General features: G+C 48.6%; 1 protein-coding gene across 4 annotated transcripts; it reads left to right on the top strand.

The window, feature by feature from the left end:
- The first annotated feature begins 1861 nt into the window (after window positions 1-1861).
- LOC103563102 (WD repeat-containing protein 91) lies at window positions 1862-24181 on the top strand. Of its 4 annotated transcripts, none has more exons than XM_070606818.1 (13): window positions 1862-2053; window positions 3378-3557; window positions 4126-4333; window positions 5847-5929; window positions 7178-7308; window positions 8424-8589; window positions 16115-16270; window positions 18059-18252; window positions 19028-19178; window positions 20528-20622; window positions 20780-20948; window positions 23061-23169; window positions 23865-24181. In XM_070606818.1, exons 1-13 carry the CDS (start codon window positions 1931-1933, stop codon window positions 24053-24055), a joined length of 1956 nt encoding a protein of 651 aa, XP_070462919.1. In that variant the 5' UTR covers window positions 1862-1930; the 3' UTR covers window positions 24056-24181. The 4 variants fall into 4 exon arrangements, with proteins under 4 accessions (XP_070462919.1, XP_070462918.1, XP_070462917.1 ...); XM_070606817.1 differs by having other exon boundaries at window positions 20705-20948; XM_070606816.1 differs by having other exon boundaries at window positions 20702-20948.
- Window positions 24182-24461: the final 280 nt, after the last annotated feature.

Below are 24461 nucleotides of genomic sequence, written 5' to 3'. Positions count from 1 at the left end.
TCCTTCCAATAGGGCTGCCCTGCTGGGACCCTCACTGAAATTGCCCTCACTCATGCATTCAGTAAGTATTTATTGAGCATCTACTGTAAGCCAGATACTGTTTTAGGCTCTGGGGATATAGAAGCAAACAATTCAGACAAAAATCTCTGCTTTCATGCAGCTTATATTTTAGTGTGGGAAGGGAGACAATAAATTAAATAAGTAAAACATCTAGTTTGTCAGATGGTGATAAGCACTATGGAGAAACAGCTATCAGGGCCAGGGGTTAAGAACACTGGAGGTGAGAGCACTATTTTGTACAGGATGGTCAGAGAGGGCCTTTCTGAGAAGGTGACATTTGCACAAATCCATGAAGCCTCCTTCCCATGTTTGCTCAAATGAGCTCTCCACGTGGGAATCTAGGAGAAGACATTCCAAGCAGAGGAAAGAGCTTGTGCTAAGGCCCAGAGGAACTGCCTTTCATTGATCCGAAAACCAATCTTAGCTGGTTTTATAGGCTCTGGTCTGGGAAGGGCCAGGGCAGGAGGAGGCTGGGGAGGTGGGAGCTGTGGCTGCACACTTCAGAAGCCCTCAGGGAAATCTAATTCACAGCTTTCCCCATAGAGGAAGGTTTTGGCGGTTGCTACTAGTCCAGATTTCCCAAGTTCACTTTCGAAGATCTGAGATCCCAGGCAATGTAGGATCTGGTCTGGTCCTCCCCGCAGTCACTCTCCTTTCCTGCCCCACAGGGCAAGGCTGGTTGCCTGGGGATACTTACACCTGTGGAGACAGGTAAAGCAGGCGAAGAGATGGAACCAGTCTCTACCTTGTCTTGCTGTGGCTTGCTCTTTGTTATCTTTTCAGGTTCCTCTAGCAGAGATCAGAGGCCTCTGGGGCTAAGTTCCCATATAGTTGGCTTGGAGGGTCTGGGCAGAGCAGCAGAGATGACTCTCAGTTGTACTTTGACAAATACAGAGCCATTCCTCTAGAGGGAAAGAGAAAGGCACAAACCTTGCTTTTTAAAGGTGGGCTATTCACTGCTAAGCGTTTCACATACATTATCTCATTAAATTTTCAGGACTACTCTGCAAGGTAGGTGCTATTGTCACTATTTTACAGACAAGGAAAGTAAGGCTCACTGATACTGGCTATTTCCATGCTTACAAAAATATTTACCCTTTGTAAACATTTCAAACAAAAAATCGTAAAAGATAGGAAGTGAAAGTCCCTCGTAATCTCACCTCTTTGAGAAAACTACAAGCGGTTAGCGTATGATCTTCTTGAATTTTTAAAATGTACAACACACACACACACGTACTTTTCTTTTCCTTCTTTTCTTTTCTTCTTTACAAGAAACTGGGACCCTATTATACATACTGTTCTGAAACTTGCCTTTTCCTCTCAACAGTGTGTCTTGGTTATCTTGCCGCATAGTTAATCTTATTAACAAGAGCGGGGCTTTGGGGGGAGTTAGAGCTCTCTGACGACAGGCTTGGCTGTGGGACTTCCCACAAGTCACTCTGCCCCTTAGGACTCCAGTCTCCCCATTTGTAAAACGAGGGCAGGGCACAGAGGAGTCTGCGCTGTAATGCCAATGAGCAAGGCACCTCAGCCCCCAGCCCGCCTCGTGACTATCTCCAAGGTCCAGCCCTCCTTGACTCGGACAGCGGCCGCTGCTTTCAATAACTCGGACGACAACACCGCCGCCAGCGTAGCCAGGAAACTAACGCAAGCAGCGCGCCTTCCAGTCGCTCACCCAGAGAGTGCTGACGACGGACCGGTGGGGCGGGGCCGGGGCGGGGCCTCAGGCGCGCGGCGCGCGCGGCGTGTGTGCTGGTAGGCCGGCCGCGGCGTGACGTCCTCGGCGCCCGCGCCCCGCCCCGCCCCCCGAGGCCCAGGCCCCGCCCCCCGGTCCTGGCCCGCCGCGGCTCCTCCCCGCTCTGGCGCAGCGATGGCGGAGGCCATACAACGCACGGACGAGCTGGTCCGCGAGTACTTGCTCTTCCGCGGCTTCACGCACACCCTGCGACAGTTGGACGCCGAGATCAAGGCGGACAAGGAGAAGGGGTTCCGGGTGAGGGGCCGGCGGGCGCGGCGCGGGCAGAGGCGACCCCGAGGGATCCCGGAGCGGGCTGTCCCCCAGCGCTGCCCTCCGGGGCGGGAGCGGCGCTGTCACCGCGCCGGGGGGACCGTCGACTTTGGCGCGTCAGGGCCTCACTTGACAGATGAGGAACTGAGGCCCTGAGAGGTCACGTGACCTACCTGAAGTTGCCCAGCGAGTCAGGAGCATCGCCTAGGCTAGAGCCCAGCTGCCCTGACTCCTGGTCCAGGGCTCCGTTCTCCATCCCAGCCTCTCAGCAGCTGGTGGCCTGTCGTGGGCCAGGATGGCCAGGAGGTTTTAGGAGCTAAGGTTGAGTTTTGGCAACAGAAGTATTCCAAAGTTGGCTTCCGAAGGCATTGGGAGCAAAGGCTTCTGCAGCCCTCAGTGTTAGCAGGGTTCAAGTATCCGTGGTGTTTGTGTAAAATGGCTTTGTCACTGACTCCTTGGCAGTGTTCTTCGGCAGTTGAGGAAGCCTTTATTGAACATTTTAAAACGTTATACTTCCTCTGCTCAGACATGATTTTCTGCTGAGAAGCTCTTGGAATTTGTGTGTGTGTGATTTGTTTGCTAACTTCAGTTGGTGTTGGCAGGTGAATTGAGAGAGACAGTGAGCCATCAGCAAGAGCACTGGAGGGGAGTTAGGAGACCTGGGTTCTTGTCTTCCCGAAGCTAGTGTCTGCTTAGTGGCAAAAGCAAATCATTTCAGCTGTCCAGGCCTCAGCGTCCTGATCTTTAACATGGGCATGTTGGATTGGTATTGGTATCCAAAACCTCTTCCAGACTGTGTTCTGGTGTGATTGTTCCTCACAAGGAGGTGACTTCTTTGGCTGACACACTGAGCAGTGGTCTGGGCTTTGGTGGTGCCTTGATGACTTGAAGGAGTCATCTCACTGTGAGCCATGGAATCCTGGCCCGGCAGAGCTAGGAGGAGGACCATGGAGACTGTCTCACTCTCTGTATTTTCACTTGTTGAAGTCATAGGCAACTGAGACCAGAGAGATGAAGTGACTTTGCCAAGTTGGATGAGTAAGTCAGGCAGATCCAAGACCTGAACCCAGATCCCTTGCTTTCTGGCACCTGAAATTTCCACGATGTTAGAGAGTCAAACCACATATCTAACATCAGAAAATAACCTAAAAGCCATTACTGTTTTGAAAGTTTTATGGATTGCTAACTTTAAAAAAAAATAACATCTAGAAGCCACAGCAAAAGGAAAAAGCCATATTTACTCTGTGGAGTGAGGGGACAATTCTGTTCTGTCCTTCACCACCTTCTCCATCCTTCTTTCTCTCACCAGGTGGACAAGATTGTGGACCAGCTGCAGCAGTTAATGCAGGTGTATGACTTGGCTGCTCTTCGGGATTATTGGAGCTACCTGGAGCGTCAGCTCTTCAGCCATTTGGAGGATATATATAGACCCACCATCAACAAGCTGAAAACCAGCCTGTTCCGCTTTTATCTTGTCTACACAATCCAGGTGCCTGTTGGTACAGGGATCCCTTGTGGAGAGAGTTCTTTGATCCAGAAATAGATTTTCTTTTAACCCCTAGGGAAGACTCGGTATGTTACTCTGGGAAAAGGTGAAACAGTCACAGTGCAAGTTATTTTTGGCTGTTTTCCTGTGTTTTTCCTTCTCATCTGTAGATCATCTGACTTGTCCTCCTCTTTCCTGATTCCCCTCTTGTTTTAAGCACGTAAGCCTGGGTGGTGTTTTAAAGAACATAAGTAGCTGGGTTAAAGTTTGAGTAATAAAGGTTATAGCTGACCTGGGGGAATAAGTCACTTAGATTATTTGAAAATCAACTAAGAATTAATTTTTAGGATGGAATTTATCATCAGGGCTTCTGTTTAAACCAGCTTCTTTGAAATTACAAGGAACTTGAGAAAAGAGTGATGATTTCCTTTATTTTATAAGTTTGTAGATCATGTTTGGCCACTTACCTAGTAGGCTGGTATCCGAAGGCTCTGTGTTGTGCAGTGATGAAGAATCTTACCTCTGGACTTCTGTCTCTTCCCCCTCCTTGCTCCCTCCTCTGTCTTGGCAGACAAACAGAAATGACAAGGCTCAGGAGTTCTTTGCAAAGCAGGCCACAGAACTCCAGAACCAGGCCGAGTGGAAGGATTGGTTTGTCCTGCCCTTCCTGCCATCCCCAGACACCAACCCCACCTTTGCCACCTACTTCTCTCGACAGTGGGCTGACACCTTCATTGTGTCCCTGCACAACTTCCTGAGTGTCCTGTTTCAGTGCATGCATATCCTTTCAGCTGCCTGGGGCTCTGGGCCCAGTCTGAGGCATCTAGACAGTGTGATCAGTGGCCGCTGCTCTTAATGCAGTCATTTCTCTACAAAATGCCCAAGGATTTGTCGTGAGGGGCTGCACAGATTGTGGTTATTTTCATCAGTCTGCCAGGGAATCATAGGTCTCAGAGCTGACGCTGTGCACAGGGATGAGACTGTCATGGCAGTGGGGTGTTAGTGCTGGCTTCTGAGAGGAGCCCTCACCCAGAGCTGACACGGGTTGGTAGGCAGCTGCTTTTAGTGAAACTGCCAGCCTCCAGAGCACCCTCTCTGGGAGTGGCCTGTGCCCTGGGGGAGATCGCTTGCCTTTGTTGGGGTTAGGTAGCAGGTAAGAACACTTCTTGGGCTGGAACTACCACCATGTGACAGTGACCTCAGTGTTCCTCAACTTTCCAGAAAACAGAGCAGCTTTAAGAATATATGTGTGGATATTTGAGAGAGAGAGAACGTAAGTAATTTACAGCCTGCCGTATTTACCATTTTGTGCTGGAAAGCCTGCGATCCCGAGGCCAAGGCCAGGGGCATCCTCTGTTGCTCGTGCTCTAGGCTAGAAGTCTAGGGGAGGAGAAGGGAGTCTGGTTTGAATGGGGCTGCCTGGTGAGTCACTGATAAATTGGGCGTGTGGAGGCCCGCCGGCCCGCCGCCGGAGGCTGTTTGGCCTCTGGGAGGACCTTCTTCTGCGGGTGGTAAGAAGGGCATTCTCCTTTCGTGTTGTGGGTGAGTGTGGATTCCACCCACTCGTTCCAAGTTTGTCTTTTTTCTCTCCCTGCTGCTCTTCGTGCTGAGGGCTTTCAGTTGAAACTAGCAGGGGCCTCAGCCCAGAGGTGGTTATGGCATGACCATGTGGGCCCTCTAGGGAAATTGGAAATGTCACTCCAGATCTTATCAGTAGAAGACAGTGCCCTGCAAACCAGGCCACGCTCATTCCAGCCACAGTCTCTTCCCCAGCACTGAGGCCCTGCCTGCTGTGTGCCCCTCCTGACTGAAGCTGTCTGAGATGTTTGGGAGAGACGGACACCCTGACCCAGAATGTGGATGTTCATGGGGTGGCGTGTGGCCAGCCCTCCTGCCCAACTGATAGAGCAGCTGGCCGTCTGCCTGCAGAGCCACTGGCTGCCGAGCTCTCTTTTAGCCGAATGTGGCTAAAGCTTAGTAAACTGGCTGTGAAGCCCACTGTATCCTGGCTCTTTACTGCTGGTATTTGGCAAAAACCACTCAGGTTTGGATTTATGTCCTCTCTGTGGGCTGGCTGGGCAGATTGTCATGTTCCTGTGAGTCTGTCTAAATGAAATCAGGCCAGGCCCAGCATCGGGGGAGAGACTTTTCGTAAAGCCGTGAAGAGCCCACAGCACCGAGTCTGTTCTCTCTTCCCCGCGTCTCGTGTTCAAGGACGTGGCTGCTGTGTCAGGAGTTTGGGAAGGACTTTTAATCGTTTCACAGGCAGGCTTACTCTTTAACCTTGTGCACCAGTCCCCGTGATCCTGAACTTCGACGCGGAATGCCAGAGGACCAGCCAGGTTCAAGAAGAAAATGAAGTTCTGCGCCAGAAGGTTTGTTCTGAACAATCTTGCTGCTTGGGAAGTGCTTCTGCTTCTCGTGTGTGAGATAGGGTAGCGGCAGCGGAGGGCTGATCAGTACTGGAAAGCACTGATGTCAGAGGAGCGTGTCTCACCAGGGAGTCAGTGTTGGGGATTCGGGGGCTGTAAGAGTCTCTGAAAACCAGAAGCGAGGTTCATATTTTAAGTCCTGTGTGTAGCATGAACAGCATAGAAACAGTAATGAACTTCGAAGAGGAAAAGACTGTATGTGCTCATGCCTTACGACTAACCTGTTTTCGTGTCTATTTTGTAACCCGAGTCCTTTTCCACGTCTGTATTGTTTACAACCCAGATATAGCTGTTCTGCTCAGCTCTGTGTTTCTCTAGTCTGGTAAAATGGCAGAGCCAGGAGACCCACGTTTGCTTTTACATTTTGCCTGAGGATCATTTTTCTGTCCTTGAAATTAAGATATCTTCAGAAAAAGGAAGATTTTCAAAAAAAGGAGAATTATAAGTTGTTTACGTTTTAGAGTTTAAGATTTTTGGGTTTTGGGTGTGTGTATGTAGTTTTCTTCAGGCAAAAGGTCAAAAATGCTGAGCTTCATTTAAAACATTTTTTCTGGGAGAGTTCCAAAGTTTGATTGTGTAGATTCCAAAGATTAAAGGGGGATTGGGCAGAGCTGTTTTTCTCAGCGAATTCAGGAAGAAGCAAGTCAGATGATAAAAGGGAAATAAGTCAAATGATAAAAAGGAAAAAAAGTGGCGGGCCAGCCACATGACTGAGTGGTTAAAGTTCTGCATGCTCTGCTTTGGTGGCCTGGGTTCACAGGTTCGGATCCTGGGACAGACCTACTCTGCTCATCAACCATGCTGTGGAGGCATCCCACATGTAAAAAATAGACGAAGATTGGCATAAATGTTAGCTCAGGGCTAATCTTCCTCAAGCAAAAAAAGAAAAAAAGAGGAAGATTGGCAGTGGATGTTAGCTTAGGGCAAGTCTTCCTCACCAAAAAAAAAAATGGGTTTTGTGTATCGAATGGTTTTTAGGTTTCTCACCTCCCTAGAGTCAGGTAACAGTGGCCACTTGCCCATTTTTCCAGTCCACGGTGAGCAGAGAGGGACACAGGCACTGAGGCCAAGGGCCAGTGGCCTTTTGAGCCAGTGAGGAGGGTGGGTTTTGGATGTTGATGTGCCTGATCTTCACCTGGGGAGGGAAGATTAGGCAAGGTCACCTTCTAACTAGCCACCACCCCCACGTAGCTTTTTGCACTGCAAGCGGAAATCCACCGACTGAAGAAAGAGGAGCAACAGCCAGAAGAGGAAGAGGCCCCAGTTCAACACAAATTGCCTCCTTATGTCTCCAACATGGACCGCCTGGGAGACTCGGAACTGTGAGTGTGCACTGCACCTTGCCACTCGGGGGGCCATGTCCCCTCCACTCCCCTGTCCCCTGTGTTCTCCCCTGGGGAGCACCTCGCCAAGACCCTCCTCCTGGCACTCACTGTTCTTGTCTGAGCTTTCTGAGGAAGGTTCCCAAGGAGTCATTCCCCACTCCCAGCCTCTGAGCCTGCCCAGGGAGGGGGAGCTGCACAGCTCTGCCAGGGGCCTGTGCATCCAGATGTGCACAGCCTGGATAAATAACCCCTGTCGTAAAGCCTTGGGAAGTTTCGGTGCATTGAAAGGAGCACCTCATGGATGAAAAGATGACAACCCCAGGTTGGATGCGTTCCGCGGTAGAAGCGTGCTCCTATCAGGCTTTGAAGAGGTAGGCGGATTGGGAGAGAGGTATTTGAGTGACTGTAAGAAAGAGCCGGTTAAAGATCCAGGTGATGATAATCAAAGTAACAGTTGAAGAAACAGAGGCATAGACAGGTCACAGTTAGTGATTGTGGGTCAGGGTGCAAACCCAGGCAGGCAGACTCCAGGCCTACCTATGGCCAAGTGCTGCTCCAGGTGAAACTGCGCTGGTTTCTGAGCTAGTGCCGCCCGGTGGAAATAAAATGCAAGCCAAAATGTAATTTAAACATTGTTAGTAGTTATGTTAAAAAAATTAAAGAAACAGGTGAAGCTAATTTTAGTGATATATTTTATTTAGCCCGATATAACCAAAATATTATTTCAACATGGAAGGAATATAAACAAAATATTAATTTTTATACTTTTTTTCATTCTAAGTCTTGAATTCCAGTGTATTTTACACCTCCAGCACATCTGGATTTGTACTAACCACATTTCAGCAGTACATGTGGTCAGTGGCTATTGGACAGTGCAGCCCTGAGCTTTCCCACAGCCCTCAAAGAAGAGCCACAGGCTTCACCATTGTGCCAGATAGGCTGCCAGCTCCCTTCTGTACAAGAAACGGTACCAAGGATAATGCCGCCTTACAGCCTGGGCGTGTGGACCCAGCTAAGGCCCTGGTCACTGGCACTGTCCACAGCCCAGTCCCTAGCTAAGCTTCCCGCGGCCCCCCCAGCCCTGTGACCTGCTGGTGTGTCTGCTTGACCAGAGCCATGATGTGCAGCCAGAGGAGCGCTGCCCTGTCCCAGTCGCCTCGTGTGGGCTTCCTGTCTTCACTGCTGCCTCAGAGTAAGAAGAGCCCCTCAAGGTTGTTACCTGCCCAGGGCCCCCCTCAGGCTCAGAGCTTGGCCAAGAAAGAGTCCTCCAGCAGTCAGGTAAGTGCAAGCCCTGCCTTTCTCACTCTTGCCAGAGGCCTCTGACATCTGATTGCACTTCCAGACCTACTGGTCAAGTGCAGACTTGTCTGCCCACCCCTTAGGCCGGGTTTCTTTGGTATGCTGATGAGATCCTAAATTCATGACTCCTTCCCTTTCTTCCTCCTTTCCTGCTTTCCCTTCACAGACAAGTGATGATTCGGCAGGATAAGAATATAGTGCAGGAACTGAGAGAATAAGGAGGGAAATCCACTTAATGCATTCTCTACCCACCCCCACATCCTCACCTCCGGCTAGAATGGCAGGTGTTGCCGCCAGCTAATGAGGTGGTAGGCAGATGCACGTGTGCTGACCAAGGGTAGTGCCAGATCTCGGACCCAGGTCTAACCCAAAGGGACTTCCCTCCTCACCCAGCCCGCTGCCACTCTGACCATCGCCTATGCTCCTGTGCCGGCTCTCGAAGGCCTGCGACACTCTGCGGGTGACGGCTGGATGGCAGTGAGAGGAAGTGTGCTGTGGAGGTCCCTTCCCTTTTCTCATGAATTTTCTCTGAACTCATGAGGGCTTATGACTGTGATTTGGTGACTCAAGCGTGAATTCAAGCAATTCTGGAATTTTGAATTTCTGGTGATATTAAGTAGTTTGTAGATAAAGAGTAAATTAGAGTTACTTCTGAATCAATGTATTTCTTTTACAAGTTGGTATTTACTGATTCTGCAAAGGACTTTCACTTTTGTAGAAGCTTGCAAGAGATTCTTGCAAGAGAATTTCTTTTATGTCAGCCTACATCCAAAACAGCTGAGGGTCCCACGGACTAGTTTTCCTATGAAATTCCTATGGTCAGAATTCATTGCTTTCAGAAATGCCTGCCAGAGGGAAAGTTTAATGATCCAGAGTTACTCTTTATTGCTTGGGTAGGGACCCTTTCTCTCTTCATATATTTTTTTATTAGTTACAGATAAAGTAAGTCATCATAGTGTCTCCCTTCCTCTCCTGCCACCCTTGGCTTGAGAACAGTTGCAGGTGACACAGCAGTTTGGGGCAGCTTGCTGCCTCAGGGAGGTAGGGGTCCACCACAGGCTGCCATCGGGAAGGCGGGCCTTTTGCACAGCACTTGGGTTCAGTATTGTTGGTGAAGTGCAGGCGCTGAGCAGGACGCTGGAGAAGAAAGAGCCTGGGCTCTGGAGTCAGGCAACTGTGCTTTCAGCTCTGGCTCCGTATTTATCACCCTGGCTCAGATTGCTTAAATTCACCCCAATTTATTTGGGATGATAATAGTATTTACTCGCTGCAGGGAGAGTTACTTCAGCTGATAGAATAGCCCTTGGGATATGCAGTGCCTGGCAGATTATAAGGAGTCAATACATTTAGTAGTTGGTGTTGTATCTGTGAAGGTACTGGCTTACTTGGTACCCGAGTCAGTTCCAAGACCAAAAGTGCCAACTCTGCCCAATGACTACAACCTTAGCATCCGTGAGGTTTGTTTGAGGCAATCAAAAATCAACCACGGTTATTCCTACGACTGTTTTTCTGAAGTTCAAACCTTAAGATTAGAATTCCAGTCCTGTGGAATGTGGCCGAGTAAGTCTTACTGTTTGCTTTGCAGATGTCTCTCACCCTTTAATCTTTTATAAGTGTAATAGATGATGTCTGGAGTGTTTGGTCCCTTGAAATGTGCATAAAATTATGAAATTCAGTTTTATTAACTTGAAAGGAAACAGAGACAGCTTCTCTGGGGTTAAGCCTCGGGCCTTGCTCTTTGCGTGTTCAGGAATTAAGTGTCATATGATGAGGTTGAAATGGGACTGGGAATTTTTTGTGCAGTTCATGTTCAAGAGATGGGGGTAAGAGTGTGTAATTTGCAGCAAACCTTCCTTACCTTGCCTCTAAAATAAATTCAAACAAAGCTTGGGTCACTATGTGATATGTTAACGGAGCACACTTCTTTCCGTTTCCTGAATGGAGATCATAGATGTCTACCATCTGAAAAATCCGATGATTGAGTCACTTGCATTTCATTGATTTATTAATTGGACTTAGCATTGATGTTTCAATTCTAAAAATAACTAGTTTATTTGAGGTTCAAGAAAGTCACAGAATTTAGAGATGGAGTACCTTTTCTGGTCCACCCTCCTATTGAGTAGAGGAGCACACTCTGCTTGATTGCTTTCTGTGGTGCCAAACTCACTGCTTGTCAGTGTGGAGTGGTTTGCCTGTTAGAAGCTCTTTGTAGAAACCTCTCTATCTGTTACTCACTGATCTTAGCTTTGCCCTGGAGCTACATAGAATAAGGCTTCTTGTTAGGACATCCCTTCCTGTCTTTTCTGTGCTAAGCACTCTGGTCATTCCTCTATCTCCCTTCAACTGTTTACCCATGTGGTGTGATTTCTAGACCCCTCACCATCCTGGTCCCCCTCCTCTGAGAGGACATTCTAATTTTTTAATTTCCCTATTACAATTGATGCCACATTTGAGTGTACAGTATGAGATGCTCTCTTACAATACGAAGTGCAGTTAGTGGTCTCATCACTTCCTATGATTGTAATGATGGGTAGCTTTTAACTCAGTAGAAGATGACATTGGTTTTTTAATAAGCCACATTGCTTATTAGTGCATATTAAGCACATAGTCTTTTTCTCACTAATACCATGCCAGAGCTCCGTCTTTTTTTTTTTTTTTTTTACTATTAATGAATAAGCAAACAAAAACACAAAAGCTGTGTGACTAAATTAGCAATATGTGAAATGTTTAGGCTTTCCTATGTTAAATATTATTTACATATAGCATTGTAAATTTCAGTCACATCAGCATTTTGCCCACTTGTGATAGGTCAGCATAACTGTTGTCATGATTACTGAAATGTTCATAGCATTATGATGGCAAAATATGTGGTGATATACTCTCCATGCTTTCAATACGAATCTGGAGGCAAAATTTAAAACACAAATGGAAGTAACTGTAAAACCACACTTCCCAAGCTTTCCTGCCATCTCTATGATACTAGCCCTGTGGGCACCTCAACAGCAGGCGCACCCAGCCTGCAGTTTTACTCCTTCCCTCCAGCTGTGATTCCGTCCCTTCCACCCCAACTCAGTAAGCTATGGGACTACAAGTGGGAATTATGTTATTATAGAGATAACCTCTAATTGGCTGTAATGTAAAGAAAGCAAAGTGTCCACAAACTTCTGTATTTGTAACTCTTATTAGTATCAAATTACCTCACAGCTACTGAGACCTCAGCGGTAAGAACAGCTGCCCTTGAGGCCGTTTCCATGGATCTTAGCAGAATGGGGGAAAAGGGAGCCCTCTTCCGCATCTTTCATTTTGTAATTTCAGTGTTATGAGGACCTGCCTTCTGGGTGGCCTTATTTTGCTTCAGGTGAGACCAAATTACTGGGACTTGTTCTCTGCCCCATTTGGATGACTGCCTGGCAAGCCGTCTTCAGGCCACTGAAAATTAATTTATATCCTTGTCCAGAGTGAGAAGCAAGAAGGTCAAATGATACAGCATAGGTTCAGATATCTCTGCTGAGCGGTAGGAGACAGGTAGGTTACGATAGAATATGACAGAATGTAATCTGGACAGTTGGAATGTTATATGAATCCAGTAGTTAAGATTTTTATGAGGTTTACTCTTAAAGTAAAACACTCAATTTCCGGTTATGTCACAGTAAACGTTTGTTTAAGTTATGTACTTTTGTAACTAGACACAAGTTTCCCTTAACCTGCTTCTTAAAGTCTTGTGTGGACAGCTGCATTATTATTGTTTGGTGGTGTTCACCCTTCTTTAGTAAATAACTGAGATGCAGTTTGAGGAGAAGCTCTCTTTAAGCAGGCTCTGATGGGTCTGTAGCTCTCGTGGTGCAAACTACCCTGTCATAAAAGTAGTTCTTCTTAATTTATTGCAGTGCCCTTTGTTAATGCCTGTTTGAATTTTCATTTTGGAGTATAGTCCAGTCCCCAGCCTGGTGATGCACTGGACAACTTCCTTGCTCTCTTGCCTTAGGGGGAATCACACCCTTTGTACTTCTTATTGTTGTATTTCCCCAGCTTGCTGGGGAAGTGTAACAAGTGGCTTTTGTGTCAGCTAGAGGAATTTGAAGTCCATCCTAAACCTCCCTGGTCCATGAATATGGGCCAGTTGAATTGAGCACTCTTAACACCAAGTGTTGAAAAGAGAAAGACACCATTTATCAGGTGTAGTGGGTGAGTCAGGAAAGAAGAGAGTGCCACAAGGTGCCTGTCTCCCCTCTAGCATTCCCCAACTTTGGTCCCAGGCAGGATACCCCTGTGGTCTGTGTGTTTTCCCGGGGCATGAATGCAGTATTATATGGGTTCTTTTCCCTTTTCTTCTCAAATATCCAGTTTAAAGATATTGGTCAGGTTAATAAAACTGTCAAACCTGCATGATAGTTGTTTCAGGATTTCTGACACTTCCTCACTTGCCATGATCCTGCTAGTTTGGAAAACAGCTGTCAACCCAGGAAACTGATTTTCCTTCTCCTTAGCACTGTTTACGTAGCTAGCTGTGGAGTTCCCATAGCTGTCTTTTAGGTTAGGAAAAGGTGACCCTTACCACCAGTTCTCCTGTCCTTTCTATCAAAATGTTAGAGCTTTTTGAGACATGTTTTAGAATTCTTTATTTCTAATTTTATTTATTTGAGTCCTCTCTTTTTCTTGGTAAGTCTAGCTAAAGGTTTGTCTATTTTTTTATCTTTTTAAAAAAACAGCTTTTAATTTCATCATTTTTATTGTCTTTTTAGTCTCTATTTCATTAATTTCTAGTCTGATCTTTGTTGTTTCCTTCCTTCTGCTGACCTTGGGCCTTGTTTGTTGTTCTTTTTCCTTGAGAAGATTATTTATTTGAGATCTTTGTTTCTTCTTAATGTAGTTATTTATTGCTGTGAACTTCCCTCTTGGAACTGCTTTTGCTGCATCCCATAAGTTATGGTATGTTGTGTTTCCATTTTCATTTGTCTCAAGGTACTTTTTGGTTTCTTCTTTGACCCATTGGTTGTTGAGAAGCATGTTGTTTAATCTCCACATATTTGTGAATTTTTTAGTTTTCTTCTTGCAATTGATTTCTAGTTTTATTCCACTGTGATGCTTGATATGATTTCAGTCTTCTTAAATTTATTAAGACTGTTTTGTGGCCTAACATATGATATGTCCTGAAGAATGTTCCATGTACACTTGAGAAGAATGTGTATCCTGCTGCTTCTGGATGGACTGTGCTGTAAATGTTCATTAAGTCTCATCTGATCTGATGTGTAGTTTAAGTCCAATGTTTCCTTATTGATTTTCTGTCTGGATGATCTCTCCATTGTTGAAAGTGGGGTATTAAGTCCCTAATTCTTGTTGTATTGCTGCCTGTTTCTCTCTTCAGATCTGTTCATGTTTCCTTTATATATCTAGGTGCTCCTGTTTCAGGTGCATAAATATTTCCAGATGTTATATCCTCTGGTTGGATTGACCCCTTTATCATTATATAATGACCTTCTTTGTCTCTTATTACAGTCTTTGGCTTAAAGTCTGTTTTGTCTGACATACATTTAGCTACCTCTGTGGAATTCTTTAGTCTAATTTGCCCTCTGGATCAGTAGATATGGGGAGGACTCAATGGATTTATGTAACGAGGGCTGGCACCCTTTGGTGACATCCCAGGGAGTGAGCACGGCCCCTCTGGGGACCATGTGAGGGACGCCATGGTTACCTAAAGACCTCTCTGTTATCAGTTGTCTTGCCCACCTCTTGCTTCTGGGAAGGTAAGAGAAGTCTTCTTCAGTTTCTGAAACTCTGGAACCTGTTCAATGTTCCATGGCCCATGGGATACCTCTGAAGAATGGCCAGAAGCACAAAGAGAGGGCCTTGTCTTAGTTATGTTATTTAGCTTCAGGATTATGACATTTCTTCTTATCTTTTCTATTCAACATCACTTTCTTCCAAGTGCTCCCTTCATAGTATTGCTTTCTTCAGGTTTCTCAGAGCATGGGGTTTCCTGTCAGATCTGGGTGTGAATTCCTGCTCTAATAAGTTCTCCCAGTGTAGACCAAATAACAACCTCTCTAAGCTTCAGTTCCTCATGTTAAAATCATGTCTTCCTCTTTAACGGAATGTTTTTAATGTTCTTGGCATGGTACCTTGCAGATGGTAAACATTCAATGAGTAATATATTTTGGTGCTATTTCATTATGGTTGTTGTTGGTTTTCTTCTTAGGTTATTTCTTTTGGCTTGACCAAGAACCCTACTTCTCCCAAAATAAGCCAGAATTCAGAGAATCAAATACCCTCTCTAGAAGAAACATCTGTTACAAGCATAAGTAGATACCACTGGAGGTTGCCTTGGTCAGAAAAACAAAAATAACAAATATCCTGTAGGTCAGCCACAGTTAGGCTCCAGGTAAACTGATCGTCCTTTAAAATTTTCTTTCTTAACTGTTTACATGGCTCCAAGGTCCCAAGGAATCTATGTTAATCAGTTTGAGTTGTTTAGTGTTAACAAAAAAATAACAAGTAAAAGAACGAGAAAGCAACAAGCAGACTGTGGTGAGTTTATTCTCTTGACTAAGGTCTTGTGTAGAGACTGCTTGTGAGGAGGTTGGTCCCAAGCCTCAGTGGCTGTTTGCATCATATCCCTTTGCTAAGACTATAAAACGAAGGATGGGGGAGGCAATGTTGACCATCACAGTTTGTGGAATAAGGTTGGAAAAAGGCCAGCCAGAGAATCTGGAAAGGTGCTTAGGTGACAGCTCCTGTTAAGAAGCCTCTAGATTAAGAATCTTCTCTCCATGGGGGCAGAGTGGGGGTTATTGAATACATTTGCTATAACCTTGGTTGACCTTATCACTCTTGTTACGAAAAAGAGCCAGAAGATGCCAGTTTCTTTCCTGTCTAGTTTGTCTTGCTCCAAGTTCCTTGAATTTTCAATAATTTCTGTTAAGAATTTCTGGTTGCCTAGTGATCATTTCCAAATACCTCAATATTTGTTACATCAGCTGGCTTAGTCATACACTTGGCCCAAAACAAGAGAGGGTCTTGTGTTCCTTTTTCCCTCCAGATTGTATGTTGCATAAATATATATTTCTTTGTATTGCCCAAACATACAGTTGATAATGTTTCTAACACCAATCATAGGGCCTGACCTGCCTCATGCTCATCACTTAGTAAGTGCTGTTCTCCTGCCCCGTAACTAAAGGGAATTGTTCCGATCAGATGAAGGAGATAGATGTCTATCTACCTCCAGGTGACAGCTGTGGCAGGCTGAAGGGTGCTGGTGATCTGTCCTCTTGTGACAGGAACTAGAGAACAGGAGAGGAGGGGTCCAGACTGCTCGTATTTCGCTCTTGCCCTTGCCCACCAGTTGAGATGGTAACATTTTAACTCCCTGCTCAGCACAGCCAGGGGACCCTTACCCAGGAGCTGTGGGTGGAGACGCTACCCCCGGGCTCCTGCTCCCTCCTGGCCCGGTGTCATGGCCTGGGCACAAATGGCAAGAGACTTCCCAGCCTACTGTCTCTCCCTCTAGACCGCTAAGGGGAAGGAGCCGGCGTGTGGGCCCAAGGACAGGAAGAGCCTCTTCAGTGGGCTGGCCACCGGGGAGTCCAGCTGGTCGCAGCACCGGCAGCAGCGCCTGCAGGATCACGGCAAGGAGAGGAAGGAGCTGCTCTCTCTGACTCTGCAGGTATGGCTTGGCCTCTCACGCCTGCCGCACGGACAGCACATGGCTACTATGGAGGGCCGTGGGAAATGGAGGGGGCGTGCAGGGCCTGCTCTCACCTCTCTTGATTTCTGCTGCTGTGTAGAGTGTGGTTTTGCCTAAGTGGGTCTAATTGCCTGTGCTTTGGCTGTTTTCCTGATATTTTGCCTGGCTCCTCCGTGGTCCCTTTTCCCAATATAATATTTCCCTAATTGGGGCCATAAGATGCCAACTGAAAGTGTTCCCACAATGTGGGTTCTGTGATTGAATTGGTTTGGGACCCCTTGCATACAGCGTCCTCCCCAAAAGTTAACTGTGCATGTTAATAGCAGCATGCCGCACGCTCTCAGTCTTGGCAGAGAGACACTTGTTTCCCTTGGTTTAACCCAGAATCCCCAAGACTTGCTTGATCACAGGAGCCTGTCTTCCTGCACCGCCTGAGGCCCATCTGCTAAAGTGGCGGCCCTGAAGGCCATGTGCCCACACAATGTCGTACGGCGACCCAGGCCCTTGCCATGCTGCCCCTGAGCCTCCCCTTGCTGCTGAACATGGCTCAGGGTCTGCTCTTCCTGGTAGCATAAGCTGCCTCCATTGTATCAGATGCTCTGGATTGAAGACAACAAGCCCAAGGGATTTACTGCCTGTGTCTCTTGTCTGTGCCACCTTGTTGATCATTTGTCTCCTAATTGGGGCTACTTGCCTATTTTAAAGGCATTTCTGCCCCTGCCCAGCCCTGTAGTGGTTCTGGTTTGATGGTAATAGACCCTGACACTCCCATCTCAGATCCTTCTGTTCTGGCAGGAGCTGCAGGATTAAAGATGCACCTGAGCTCAGCCCCTCCCATAAGGCTCCTTTCTGAGCTCCGAGGTCTCTGTGCTCTGTTATTTTTTACCATAGAACTGCTCTTCCTGTGACCCAGAGGAGCATCAGGAGCCACAGGGTGGCAGAGGTTGGCTGATGCACCGGCCTGGGTTATGTCTGGGTGAGCAGGTAGTGATGTGGCAGCCACCACTTAGTGCACCAGGAGGCGGAGACCAGGGCAGCTGCGGACCCCGGGGTGGCAGGGTATGTGGGGTGCCCTCTGGCGTCTGGCCTTGCTCTGCTCCGCTGCTGTCCTTGGGTGGCCATGTTTATGCCTGGCCCGTGGCCTCAGCCTCTCAGTCACCCCCTCCCAGGAGGAGGTGCTGGTTGGCATGGTGGAGTACTCGTGAGGGCCGGGCTTACCTCTGATTGACCCGGCTTCACATCCACATCCTACCCCTTGCAGCTCGTGACCTTGGGCAAGTTACTGACCTTCTGCAGCTTTCCGTCTTAGTTTCCACGGCTGTACAATGGCGTTAATGATGGGATCTCAGATGGTTTTGGGGAGGATTAAGTGAGAGAATCACTCATACTCACACGGCATGGGACACACAGTAGGCACTCACTAAGTGGCTTCTGTTGTAATTGGCCTGTGTAGGCACTGTGTATCCTGAGCCCCATCAGCCCTGACAGGGAGGGGCGCCGGTGACCCCTCCTCCCTTAGCAGGGCCTATGTGAGGTGCAGGGTCTCTAGAAAGGGGCCGTCGGTGAAGCGGGCCCCTGCCTTTCCGGGGGTGAGTGGGCACTGTTCTAGCAGTTCAGAGCTCTCCTCTAGGCTCTGAGACCACAAGACCTCCCTCATTGTGCTGTGGCCTGGCGTTCTGGATATCCCATTGTGTGTCCCCGGAGGAGGTGAAGACCGAGCCCAGAGCAGACCCGTCACAGTGACTTGTCCCACTTTGTTTTGCACAGTGTGCAGAGAAGAAGCCTGAAGCCAGTGGCCCAGAGGGAGAACCCTGCCCAGAGCTCCACGTGGAGGCGGCAGAGACGCTGACACGGGCCTCCACAGCAGGCCCTGACGGCGGAGGGGTCCACCCCGAGCAGCCATTCACTGTGCTGGGCCAGGAGGAGTACGGAGAGCACCACTCCTCGATCATGCACTGCAGGTGGGTTCGGGTGGGGGCGAGGCCCACCAGGGAGTACACTGACCGGGGTGGGGGCTGGTCTTTTCGGGCTGTGCCTGTGAAGGTGTGGCAGGCAGGAGGATGGGGGAGAACAGAGGTACAGATGGTGGGATGGTCCCAGAAGGACCGTGGTCACCCCTGAACAGTCAGAGGAGGGCACGGCAGCTGTCATCGGGGGTCCTGCTCAGAGCTGCTGTTGGCCTGGTAAACCTCTCCATCCTTTCTAACCATGGGAGTCTGAGCTTTAGGAACAAGTTACCTCTTATTTAACTCAACTTTAGACTCACTCAACTTTAATTTGCTTTATGTGGGTACTTTCAGGTAAATATTTGATATGGTAAATATTTTACATGGTAAAAACCTGCCCTTTCATGAACAGACCCTCCTGGGGTGGACAGAGGGTCGGTGGGTTCCTTGCTTTGACAGCCCTGATGGGCTCCGGAGCTGTGAGGCTGGAGGCTCTCAGTCTCCAGAGCCTGCGAGTGCTGAGCACGGGGCCGGGGACATCTTGCCCACTGTCCTGTCCCCAGGGTTACCCACAGGGCTCGGCAGACAGTGGCTGCTTCATAGGTAGTTCTTGGACAAATGAGTGAGTGAATATTTCTGGAAATCGTCCATGCCCATCCTTGGTGTGTAGGCAATTGGCGATTATTTTTTAAAACAATTGGCAACAGAACAGCCATCACCTGGATGTTAGCTGAGGAGGTGGCCGACTGAGGCAAGGATGCTACCAGCTTCCCTCTTTCTTTGGCCTTAGAGTGGACTGCTCGGGCAGGAGGGTCGCCAGCTTAGACGTAGACAGGGTCATCAAGGTGTGGTCCTTCAATCCCATCATGCAGACCAAAGCGTCCTCCATCTCCAAGTCGCCGCTGCTCTCTCTAGAGTGGGCCACCAAGCGGGACAGGCTGGTGAGTAACGTCTTGCCTCGTGCTCGCTCTGCGATCTAAGTGACGAATTCCCCAGGGCTCTCCACCATCGCCTCTGGCACCACAGGCTGAGTTGAAGCAGCCAAGCTAGGCTGCCTCCCTTCTCTCTCTCATTGGGAGTTTGGGGACCACACATCCAAGACTGTCTCAGCAGGCTTCTGTCTGGGGGCGACAGGGAGGGTACTGGACTCACAGAATTGAAATTAGACTGCGGTGGGGCCTGGAGAAAGCTCTCCGGTCAGACGGCACAGGCCATCTTCCTACCTGTGGTGGTCTGGTCCCCTCTCTATCTGCCCTGGGAGGGACCCGCTACCTTCCTGTTCTCCCCCATTAGCTCCTGTCGTCTGTCCGCGTTTCTAACAACCCACCACAAACATTCTCAGCGGCTCCCACCTGCTGCTGAGACCTCTCGCTGTGCCAGCCCCAAGGGAAGCAGCTTCAGCTGTGGGTGGTGTCCTGTCTCGTTACAGGTCTAACGCAGTCGTGTTAGGAGAGTCTTCCTCCTTCTGGACTTTAATATTTGCGATAGGATCTGTAGTTAAGCAGGCAAAGTTGATTTATAGTTTTTTTCTTTCGTTGTGTTCATTTTGAGGGGATCATAACAGGCCCCACATGGGGAAAACCTTATTTTTTTGTAATTTCTGACAGCTGCAGGAATTATCTGCAGGAGCTTCCCCACACCAGTGTGATTTGCCCAGTGAATGCCGAGGTCATAACGTGGGTGACGCTCCTGGGAACACCCTCAGACCTGCCTCTGGTGCTTTCTTCTGGCGGTACTCGTTATTACCTTTGAAGCTTTTCACCATTAAATCACAAATTCCTGAAGGCAAGGAGAGCTGCTTCTGCTTTTTCTAGAGGCCTCCACAGACCCAAGCTGAAGCTGTCTCCAGAACACGCACACGGGGCAGTGACCCAGGCCCGGGGAGCACCAGGGCCGGGACCCAGGGAGGTGGTGGGGGAAGTCAGGAGCGAGAGGGAAGGTCTGGAACAGCTGGGATTTCAAACGGAAAGAAAAGGAGGGCAGATCAGAGGGTCTTCTTTAGTCAGCTAGAACATTCCCACTACTGCACATCTGAGCTGATGCCTCTCTGCCATCCAGATTTCTTTTGTGATTCTGCTTGTGTTCAAGATCAGCTCTCATGTCTTTATTAGATTTCAAGGAGGTCCTTTTTAGCCAGATTTCACTGATCTACCTGGAGAAGTGCCGGGGCCTCACCCCTGCAGCCTGCCCGGACTGGTCCCTCACAAGAGGGGGCCTGGCCCACAGTGGTCCTGCCTGACCAGCCTGACCCCGGGCTGTTCTTCACACCTCCCACGCTTTCTCATTCCAGCTCTTGCTGGGCAGTGGCATGGGGACAGTGCGCCTTTATGAGACGGAAGCCAAGAAGAGTCTCTGTGAAATCACTATCCACGATGATATGCCCAGGTGAGCTGTTGGCCGGCCCCCACTCACTGTGCCCTGTGGGCCTGGTCCTTTGCTGAGCCTCTTGCCCTGTCTCCTGTAGCAGGGCCCAGCCTCAGAGGCATAGCTCATCCTTCCTCTGTGGCGGGTGCAGTGCTGACCAGCCCCACGTGTGTTGCAGAATCCTGTCTCTCGCGTGCAGCCCCAGTGGGGCCTCTTTCGTCTGTTCGGCTGCGGCTCCGAGCCTCACTTCTCAGGGGGACTTCTTGGCCCCGGACATTGGCAGCAAGGGCACTAACCAGGTTCCTGGCAAGCTGTTGCTGTGGGACACGAAAACCATGAAGCAGCAGGTACGGGCCCTGCCCCTGGGGTCTCCCTGGGGCTGTCACCCTCCCAGACTCTACTTCTGAGTCTTTTCACTCTCTTTGCTTTGGTTTCCTCAGGTTTTGATTTGTCAGGAAATTTGAGAGTTGAAGTGTTGAAAAGGAGTCCTACCCTGTTTGGGCAGATTGCTAGCAACCTAAGTCATTCAGAATTGTGCCACAAACTGAGAAGTCACACACAGCCTATTAGAGGGCCCTTGTGGCTATTTAAAAAAAAATTTTATTTAATTTTTGTTTATCTGTAAAGACTTCATTTATTTTTGAGCAGTTTTAAGTTCACAGCAAAACTGAGAGGAAAGCACAGAGATTTCCCTGGTAGGCCCTGCGCCTTCATGTGCACAGCCTCCCCCACTGTGCACAACCCACCGGAGTGTGATACGTTTGTTACACTTGATGCATCTGCACTGACTTGTCATAGTGACCCAAAGTCCGCAGTTTACATTAGGGTTCACTCTTGCTTTGAACATTCTGTGGGTTTGGACAAATGTGTAATGACACGTATCCCCCATGATAATATCATACAGCGAATTTTCACTGCCCTAATAATCCTCTCTGCTTCACCTCTTCATCCCTCCTCCTGCCTACCCCTGGCAGCTGCGGATCTTTGTACTGTCTCCATAGTCTTGCTTCTTCCAGAATATCATCTAGTTGGAATCACACAGCCTTTTCAGATTGGCTTCTTTCACTTAATATCGTGCATTCAAGTGGTTGATTTTTTAGGAGACAACTGGAATCTCCTTCTGACTCCCTGTTAACTTAGAATTGCTTAAAAATTATAGCAGCAGCTAGAAGTAGTGAGGACACATGCGTATTCTTGAGAAGTGACAGCCGTGTGAAAGCTTGCTCATGGGGCCACGTGGCCCACCTTCCTCAGGAGCTGAGGACCTGTTCCCGCCCAGAACAGTAGATGCTTGCAGCTGTGACCCGAAGGCCTAGGGAGATTAAATGATGTTTAAAGTCACTTCTTTAAAAGGCAGTGATGTTTCTTATTAAAGTTAGTTTTGGTGCTCAGAAGTGGTGTGGCCTTAAGTTAAACAGATGGTTTCCTGATGTTGCTGGACACTTGAAGGGTCCCTGTCTTACAGGTGGCCTGTGTTCTGAGTGTTCGGTTTGCTCCTCACTGCATCTGCCGGTAGGTAGAAATGGTGTAAATTCCCATCCGGAAGTCTCACAGGTGTCTCTAGCCCATCAGGGCCACACCCGAATTCTTGACCCCCGCGCCCCACCACGCCTGTTCCTCCTCTCGTTTTCCTCATCTTGGCAAATGCATCCCACTGAGAAACTGTGCCTTTCTAGGCCCATCCTTCTCCCTCACCCTGCACAATCAATCCATGAGCAAACGTTGTCAGTTCCACCTCCAAGATGTGTTTCCAGTCTGACCACATCTATGCACTTCCAGGGACACACCCTAGACCTGCTCTCTAGCGCCCCTCAGCGGACAGCTGCAGGACCTCCTACTGTGGCCACCACACCCTATACTCCCCACCCCACCCCCCGCCAGGGGTAAGCAGACAGTGCAGCACGTCATTCTCCTTCCTGCTCTGCCAGGTTTCCCATCCGAATTCCCTCAGGCCCTGCATGGTCCACTCCTCCCCACGCTCCAGCCTCCTGGTACTTCCTGCCCTTCTCGTCCTGCACCGCAGGCCCTTCCTGCATGCTGTCCCCTCTCCAGAGGGTTCTTAGCCCACTCTGTCTGGCAGACATCTGTCCTGCCGCATCTCTTAGAAGCTTTCCTGTATACAACTCAGTTTAATTAGGTCCTTCTTAATCTTGCTGTTTTCCTCAAGGCACTTACTATGATTTGTAATTTATGTTCACTTGTTATTTTAAAATTACAAAGTAAATATGGAATACATACAGGAGAATATTGGAATCATAGATATATGGTATAATGAGAAGAAAAGCAGTAAAATAAGCACCTATATACCACGACAGTTTAAAAATGAAACATTACCAGTATTTTTTCTGTGCCCCTCCCCAATCTCTGTCTCCTACCTCCTATCAGAGAGAACTGTCTTGAATTTTGGCTTATTATTCCATTAAATTTTTTAATTAATTTATTTATTTGTTTTTTGCTAGCTCCAGTTCTCCCTGGATCCAGAGCCCATTGCTATCCACTGCACAGCCTTCAATCACAATGGGAACTTGCTGGTCACAGGGGCGGCTGACGGCGTCATCCGGCTGTTTGGTAAGCAAGTGTGCTCATGGCAATCCTGGTCCCCTCCTTAAATGGCCCAGGGAAGAGAGCTGGGTTTTTCCCGCTGGACTATAGGCTAGCAAACCCAATTCAAGATGCTCATAATAGAGATTAACTTTGGTCAGGGTCTGCTGTTTCCAGAACACCCTCTGTAATCACCTTGCACATGGTCAGTTTCAGTGGACGCAGGAGGGGTGGAGCTTAGCAGCCCATCTGTCTTGAGCTGTTCCATCTGAGTCCTCAGGCCTAAGTGAGATCCAAGAGGACAAGAGGACACACGAGAGTAATGCTGTCCTGTCCTCTTGGTGCGGCTAGTTGATTATAACATAAAAGCATTACAACAGTGTGCACTGGAATCATCTGGCGTGCTGTTTAAATATGTTCATGCTGCGCCTGTCGCAGGAGACCCAGAGTCGGAGGGTCTGGGATGGGACTAGTGACTGTGTCTTTAACAGATCCCCAGGGTGCCCTGGTAGGCAGTTACAGAGGCCTCCTAGGAAGGACTTGTGTGTCCTCCTAGACATACGGGCTCTGCCCAGGGATTGCTGAACCTTACTTATGACCTAGGGAAAGAAGCTGCTTGTGAGGCTCAGGGGCAGCCTGGCCTCTTCGGCAGGTGCCTCCTGTCATGGGCAGATGCCTCCCCAGGGCCCGGGCGGGAATCTTAGTGGCGTCTGTTGCCTCAGATATGCAGCAGCACGAGTGCGCGATGAGCTGGAGGGCCCACTGCGGGGAGGTCTACTCCGTGGAGTTCAGCTACGACGAGAACACCGTGTACAGCATCGGCGAGGACGGGAAGGTGGGTGAGCAGGGTCTGGATCAGGAACTTCCCTCCCTCTGGCTCAGGCATCTGAGATTCCAGAGCGCACCAGAATAGCATGATGGGCTGGGTTTAAATCCTGACCATAGCTTTTACTAGCTCTGACCTTGAGCCTCTCTCTACCCTGTTTTGTTGTCTGTAAAACAGGGATAATAAAAGTGACCAATCTGAGGGGATCTTTGTAAGATTTAAATGAGTTCAGTGTGCATTGGCCATTCTTATGAAAGAGGAGTACCCACGTCCTTCCTCCTTGTTGTAGCAAAGTGACTCATCCCACTGTAGATGGAGTGGTGGAGTCCGGATTTGGGGCCAAGTTTGCCCCCGTGAGCTTGGTTGTTGGGTGGTCACAGCATGGATGTGTCAAGTTTGCCAGGGATAGCTGCATAGGCCTGAGCAGAGTCAAGAATTGTAAAAAGGAAGCTGGGGGAAAAGGTAAAACTAAGTGCCCCCTTGTAGATTTTCT

Source organism: Equus przewalskii, unplaced genomic scaffold (assembly GCF_037783145.1).
Source record: "Equus przewalskii isolate Varuska unplaced genomic scaffold, EquPr2 contig_5746, whole genome shotgun sequence".
In the NCBI taxonomy this organism is placed as follows: Eukaryota; Metazoa; Chordata; class Mammalia; order Perissodactyla; family Equidae; genus Equus; species Equus przewalskii.
Note: the sequence above shows the minus strand (reverse complement) of the source record. Positions and strands in the feature narration are given on the sequence as shown.

Excerpts from the sequence above, each read along its gene's own strand:
- LOC103563102 (XM_070606816.1), top strand. The coding sequence starts at position 1,931 with ATGGCGGAGGCCATACAACGCACGGACGAGCTGGTCCGCGAGTACTTG. Across the intron at positions 3,558-4,125 it reads ATCTTGTCTACACAATCCAG|ACAAACAGAAATGACAAGGC; the intron begins GTGCCTGTTGGT and ends CTGTCTTGGCAG. Across the intron at positions 5,930-7,177 it reads ATGAAGTTCTGCGCCAGAAG|CTTTTTGCACTGCAAGCGGA; the intron begins GTTTGTTCTGAA and ends ACCCCCACGTAG.